The sequence below is a fragment of the Coregonus lavaretus genome, assembly GCF_964263955.1.
Source record: "Coregonus lavaretus genome assembly, contig: HAP1_SCAFFOLD_490, whole genome shotgun sequence".
Classification (NCBI taxonomy): domain Eukaryota; kingdom Metazoa; phylum Chordata; class Actinopteri; order Salmoniformes; family Salmonidae; genus Coregonus; species Coregonus lavaretus.
In genome coordinates this window covers 220001-227500 of record NW_028159678.1, presented here as the reverse complement: position 1 = coordinate 227500, position 7500 = coordinate 220001, and the positions used below count along the sequence as shown (strand labels likewise).

General features: G+C 54.5%; 1 protein-coding gene across 1 annotated transcript in view; it reads right to left on the bottom strand.

The window, feature by feature from the left end:
- LOC311122567 (PH-interacting protein-like) overlaps positions 1–7500 on the bottom strand; it is a 138202-nt gene that overhangs the window by 62032 nt on the left and 68670 nt on the right. Inside the window, exons 24-25 of the mRNA XM_084196911.1 lie at positions 7152–7332; positions 5652–5762 (exon numbers count right to left, since the gene is read on the bottom strand). Of these exons, the coding sequence (XP_084053037.1) occupies positions 5652–5762; positions 7152–7332 (292 nt within the window). The remainder of the gene's footprint in view (positions 1–5651; positions 5763–7151; positions 7333–7500) is intronic.

Below are 7500 nucleotides of genomic sequence, written 5' to 3'. Positions count from 1 at the left end.
ACAACACAACACACTGTTAGGACACTGGCTGGCTGGCTGGGTGTAGTACACCTGGACAACACAACACACTGTTAGGACACTGGCTGGCTGGCTGGGTGTAGTACACCTGGACAACACAACACACTGTTAGGACACTGGCTGGCTGGCTGGGTGTAGTACACCTGGACAACACAACACACTGTTAGGACACTGGCTGGCTGGCTGGGTGTAGTACACCTGGACAACACAACACACTGTTAGGACACTGGCTGGCTGGCTGGGTGTAGTACACCTGGACAACACAACACACTGTTAGGACACTGGCTGGCTGGCTGGGTGTAGTACACCTGGACAACACAACACACTGTTAGGACACTGGCTGGCTGGGTGGGTGTAGTACACCTGGACAACACAACACACTGTTAGGACACTGGCTGGCTGGGTGGGTGGGTGTAGTACACCTGGACAACACAACACACTGTTAGGACACTGGCTGGCTGGCTGGGTGTAGTACACCTGGACAACATAACACACTGTTAGGACACTGGCTGGCTGGCTGGGTGGGTGTAGTACACCTGGACAACACAACACACTGTTAGGACACTGGCTGGCTGGCTGGGTGTAGTACACCTGGACAACACAACACACTGTTAGGACACTGGCTGGCTGGGTGGGTGGGTGTAGCACACCTGGACAACACAACACACTGTTAGGACACTGGCTGGCTGGCTGGGTGGGTGTAGTACACCTGGACAACACAACACACTGTTAGGACACTGGCTGGCTGGCTGGGTGTAGTACACCTGGACAACACAACACACTGTTAGGACACTGGCTGGCTGGCTGGGTGTAGTACACCTGGACAACACAACACACTGTTAGGACACTGGCTGGCTGGCTGGGTGTAGTACACCTGGACAACACAACACACTGTTAGGACACTGACTGGCTGGCTGGGAGTAGTACACCTGGACAACACAACACACTGTTAGGACACTGGCTGGCTGGGTGGGTGTAGTACACCTGGACAACACAACACACTGTTAGGACACTGGCTGGCTGGCTGGGTGTAGTACACCTGGACAACACAACACACTGTTAGGACACTGGCTGGCTGGCTGGGTGTAGTACACCTGGACAACACAACACACTGTTAGGACACTGGCTGGCTGGGTGGGTGGGTGTAGTACACCTGGACAACACAACACACTGTTAGGACACTGGCTGGCTGGCTGGGTGTAGTACACCTGGACAACATAACACACTGTTAGGACACTGGCTGGCTGGCTGGGTGGGTGTAGTACACCTGGACAACACAACACACTGTTAGGACACTGGCTGGCTGGCTGGGTGTAGTACACCTGGACAACACAACACACTGTTAGGACACTGGCTGGCTGGGTGGGTGGGTGTAGTACACCTGGACAACACAACACACTGTTAGGACACTGGCTGGCTGGCTGGGTGGGTGTAGTACACCTGGACAACACAACACACTGTTAGGACACTGGCTGGCTGGCTGGGTGTAGTACACCTGGACAACACAACACACTGTTAGGACACTGGCTGGCTGGCTGGGTGTAGTACACCTGGACAACACAACACACTGTTAGGACACTGGCTGGCTGGCTGGGTGTAGTACACCTGGACAACACAACACACTGTTAGGACACTGACTGGCTGGCTGGGAGTAGTACACCTGGACAACACAACACACTGTTAGGACACTGGCTGGCTGGGTGGGTGTAGTACACCTGGACAACACAACACACTGTTAGGACACTGGCTGGCTGGCTGGGTGTAGTACACCTGGACAACACAACACACTGTTAGGACACTGGCTGGCTGGGTGGGTGTAGTACACCTGGACAACACAACACACTGTTAGGACACTGGCTGGCTGGCTGGGTGTAGTACACCTGGACAACACAACACACTGTTAGGACACTGGCTGGCTGGCTGGGTGTAGTACACCTGGACAACACAACACACTGTTAGGACACTGGCTGGCTGGCTGGGTGTAGTACACCTGGACAACACAACACACTGTTAGGACACTGGCTGGCTGGCTGGGTGTAGTACACCTGGACAACACAACACACTGTTAGGACACTGGCTGGCTGGCTGGGTGTAGTACACCTGGACAACACAACACACTGTTAGGACACTGGCTGGCTGGCTGGGTGTAGTACACCTGGACAACACAACACACTGTTAGGACACTGGCTGGCTGGCTGGGTGTAGTACACCTGGACAACACAACACACTGTTAGGACACTGGCTGGCTGGCTGGGTGTAGTACACCTGGACAACACAACACACTGTTAGGACACTGGCTGGCTGGCTGGGTGTAGTACACCTGGACAACACAACACACTGTTAGGACACTGGCTGGCTGGCTGGGTGTAGTACACCTGGACAACACAACACACTGTTAGGACACTGGCTGGCTGGGTGGGTGTAGTACACCTGGACAACACAACACACTGTTAGGACACTGGCTGGCTGGCTGGGTGTAGTACACCTGGACAACACAACACACTGTTAGGACACTGGCTGGCTGGCTGGGTGTAGTACACCTGGACAACACAACACACTGTTAGGACACTGGCTGGCTGGGTGGGTGTAGTACACCTGGACAACACAACACACTGTTAGGACACTGGCTGGCTGGCTGGGTGTAGTACACCTGGACAACACAACACACTGTTAGGACACTGGCTGGCTGGGTGGGTGGGTGTAGTACACCTGGACAACACAACACACTGTTAGGACACTGGCTGGCTGGCTGGGTGTAGTACACCTGGACAACACAACACACTGTTAGGACACTGGCTGGCTGGGTGGGTGTAGTACACCTGGACAACACAACACACTGTTAGGACACTGGCTGGCTGGCTGGGTGTAGTATACCTGGACAACACAACACACTGTTAGGACACTGGCTGGCTGGCTGGGTGTAGTACACCTGGACAACACAACACACTGTTAGGACACTGGCTGGCTGGCTGGGTGTAGTACACCTGGACAACACAACACACTGTTAGGACACTGGCTGGCTGGCTGGGTGTAGTACACCTGGACAACACAACACACTGTTAGGACACTGGCTGGCTGGCTGGGTGTAGTACACCTGGACAACACAACACACTGTTAGGACACTGGCTGGCTGGCTGGGTGTAGTACACCTGGACAACACAACACACTGTTAGGACACTGGCTGGCTGGCTGGGTGTAGTACACCTGGACAACACAACACACTGTTAGGACACTGACTGGCTGGGTGGGTGTAGTACACCTGGACAACACAACACACTGTTAGGACACTGGCTGGCTGGCTGGGTGTAGTACACCTGGACAACACAACACACTGTTAGGACACTGGCTGGCTGGCTGGGTGTAGTACACCTGGACAACACAACACACTGTTAGGACACTGGCTGGCTGGCTGGGTGTAGTACACCTGGACAACACAACACACTGTTAGGACACTGGCTGGCTGGGTGGGTGTAGTACACCTGGACAACACAACACACTGTTAGGACACTGGCTGGCTGGCTGGGTGTAGTACACCTGGACAACACAACACACTGTTAGGACACTGGCTGGCTGGGTGTAGTACACCTGGACAACACAACACACTGTTAGGACACTGGCTGGCTGGCTGGGTGTAGTACACCTGGACAACACAACACACTGTTAGGACACTGGCTGGCTGGCTGGCTGGCTGGGTGTAGTACACCTGGACAACACAACACACTGTTAGGACACTGGCTGGCTGGGTGGGTGTAGTACACCTGGACAACACAACACACTGTTAGGACACTGGCTGGCTGGCTGGGTGTAGTACACCTGGACAACACAACACACTGTTAGGACACTGGCTGGCTGGCTGGGTGTAGTACACCTGGACAACACAACACACTGTTAGGACACTGGCTGGCTGGCTGGGTGGGTGTAGTACACCTGGACAACACAACACACTGTTAGGACACTGGCTGGCTGGCTGGGTGTAGTACACCTGGACAACACAACACACTGTTAGGACACTGGCTGGCTGACTGGGTGTAGTACACCTGGACAACACAACACACTGTTAGGACACTGACTGGCTGGGTGGGTGTAGTACACCTGGACAACACAACACACTGTTAGGACACTGGCTGGCTGGCTGGGTGTAGTACACCTGGACAACACAACACACTGTTAGGACACTGGCTGGCTGGCTGGGTGTAGTACACCTGGACAACACAACACACTGTTAGGACACTGGCTGGCTGGCTGGGTGTAGTACACCTGGACAACACAACACACTGTTAGGACACTGGCTGGCTGGGTGGGTGTAGTACACCTGGACAACACAACACACTGTTAGGACACTGGCTGGCTGGCTGGGTGTAGTACACCTGGACAACACAACACACTGTTAGGACACTGGCTGGCTGGCTGGGTGTAGTACACCTGGACAACACAACACACTGTTAGGACACTGGCTGGCTGGCTGGGTGTAGTACACCTGGACAACACAACACACTGTTAGGACACTGGCTGGCTGGCTGGCTGGCTGGGTGTAGTACACCTGGACAACACAACACACTGTTAGGACACTGGCTGGCTGGGTGGGTGTAGTACACCTGGACAACACAACACACTGTTAGGACACTGGCTGGCTGGCTGGCTGGGTGTAGTACACCTGGACAACACAACACACTGTTAGGACACTGGCTGGCTGGCTGGGTGTAGTACACCTGGACAACACAACACACTGTTAGGACACTGGCTGGCTGGCTGGGTGGGTGTAGTACACCTGGACAACACAACACACTGTTAGGACACTGGCTGGCTGGCTGGGTGTAGTACACCTGGACAACACAACACACTGTTAGGACACTGGCTGGCTGGCTGGCTGGGTGGGTGGCTGGCTGGCTGGCTGGGTGTGTGTGGCTGGCTGGCTGGCTGGGTGGGTGGCTGGCTGGCTGGCTGGGTGTGTGTGGCTGGCTGGCTGGCTGGCTGGGTGGCTGGCTGGGTGGCTGGCTGGCTGGCTGGGTGTGTGTGGCTGGCTGGCTGGGTGGCTGGGTGGCTGGCTGGGTGGGTGGCTGGCTGGCTGGGTGGCTGGCTGGGTGGCTGTGTGGCTGGCTGGCTGGGTGTATGGCTGGCTGGCTGCGTGTGTGGCTGGCTGGGTGGGTGGGTGTGTGTGTGTGGCTGGCTGGCTGGCTGGCTGGCTGGGTGTGTGGCTGGCTGGGTGGGTGGCTGGCTGGGTGGGTGGGTGTATGGCCCGTCTGGCTGGCTGGCTGGGTGTGTGGCTGGCTGGCTGGGTGGCTGGCTGGGTGTGTGGCTGGCTGGGTGTGTGGCTGGCTGGGTGTGTGGCTGGCTGGGTGGGTGGATGTATGGCTGGGTGGGTGGGTGGGTGTATGGATGGGTGGCTGGGTGTGTGGCTGGCTGGCTGGCTGTGTGGCTGGCTGGCTGGCTGGGTGTGTGGCTGGCTGGCTGGGTGGGTGGCTGGCTGGGTGGGTGTATGGCTGTCTGGCTGGGTGTGTGGCTGGCTGGCTGGCTGGGAGTGTTGCTGGCTGGCTGGCTGGCTGGGTGTGTGGCTGGCTGGCTGGCTGGCTGGCTGGCTGGCTGGGTGTGTGGCTGGCTGGCTGGCTGGCTGGCTGGGTTAATGTGTGTGTTACCTCGTCTCCCATCTGTGGTATATAGGGACATCTCCGGGGGACTGTGTCTGTGATCCAGGCTGACGGTAGCCACTCCTCCAGAGATAACCCCGCCTCCTGAAACCCTGCCCTCTGAGAGATATAGAGAGAGGGAAGGAGAGAGAGGGGGAATAGAGAGAGAGAGAGGGGGGAGAGAAAGAGAGAGAGAGAGAGAGAGAGAGAGAAAGAGAAGAGAGGAGAGAAGAGGGAGAGAGAGATGGAGGAGAGAGAGAGAAGAGAGAAGAGAGAAGAGAGAGAGCGAGAGAGGAGAGAGGAGAGAGAGAAGAGAGAGGGGGAAGAGAGAGAGAAGAGAGAGGAGAGAGAAGAGAGAGAGAAGAGAGAGAAGAGAGAGAGATGAGAGAGGAGAGAGAGAGAGAAGAGAGAAGAGAGAAGAGAGAGGAGAGAGGAGAGAAGAGGGAGAGAGAGAAGAGAGATAGAGAATAGAAAGGAGAGAGGAGAAAGAGAAGAGAGAGAGATGAGAGATGAGAAAGAGAAGAGAGAGAGAGAGAGAGAGAAGAGAGAGGAGAGAGAGAGAGAAGAGATAGAGGAGAGATAGAGGAGAGAGAGAGAGAGAAGAGAGAGTAGAGAGGAGAGAGGAGAGAAAGGAGAGAGAGAGAGAAGAGAGAGGAGAGAGAGAGAGAAGAGAGAGAGAAGAGAGAGGAGAGAGAGAGAAAGAGAAGAGAGAGGAGAAAGAGAAGAGAGAAGCGAGAGGAGAGAGAAGAGAGAAGAGAGAGGAGAGAGGAGAGAGGAGAGAGGAGGGAGAGAGAGAGGAGAGAGAGGGAAGAGATAGAGAGAAGAGAGAGAGAGAAGAGAGAGGAGAGAGAGAGAGAAGAGAGAGAGAAGAGAGAGGAGAGAAGAGAGAAGAGAGAAGAGAGATGAGAGAGGAGAGAGGAGAGAGAGAGAGAGAGAAGAGAGAGGAGAGAGAGTAGAGAGGAGAGAGAGAGAGGAGAGAGAGAGAGGAGAGAGAGAGAAGAGGGAGCGAGAGAGGAGAGAGAGGGAAGAGAGAGGAGAGAGAGAGAAGAGAGGAGAGAGAGAGAAGAGGGAGAGAGAGAGAAGAGAGAGAGAAGAGAGAGGAGAGAGAGAGAAGAGAGAGGAGAGAGGAGAGAGAGAGAAGAGAGAGAAGAGAGAGGAGAGAGGAGATAGAGAAGAGAGAGAGAAAGAGAAGAGAGAAAGAGAAGAGAGAGGAGAAAGAGAAGAGAGAAGCGAGAGGAGAGGAGAGAGGAGGGAGAGAGAGAGAGAATAGAGAGGAGAGGGAGAGAGAGAGGAGAGAGAGGGAAGAGATAGAGAGAAGAGAGAGAGAAGATAGAGAGAGAGGAGAGAGGAGACAGAGAGAGGATCAGGGATCATATTATTCAGTTTACTAAACTCTAGTTAAATAATCTCCTCCTTATAATGAAGGTTTAAATCACTGCCAGATTACAATGACGTTAACGGTAGTTGGCACAGTGAAAATGAGGACATGATACATAAATACACACAAACCTTCCTCTTCTCCTTTGGTTTCTCCTTCGGTAGCGCTCCGTCTTTGTCTTTTTTCCTGTCTCTCTTTCCCTCCCTCTTCGTCTTCTCTCCATCCTCCTCAGAGCTGGTGCTCTTCTTCTTTGGTGGTTCCAGGTTGATCCCTGCATCTGCCGTCCAGTCAGAGTAGTCACTGGAGTAGTCACTATAGCAACAGAATCAGAGTAGTAACTATAGCAACATAGAGTCAGAGTAGTAACTATAGCAACATAGAATCAGAGTAGTAACTATAGCAACATAGAGTCAGAGTAGTCACTATAGCAACATAGAGTCAGAGTAGTCACTATAGCAACATAGAGTCTGAGTAGTCACT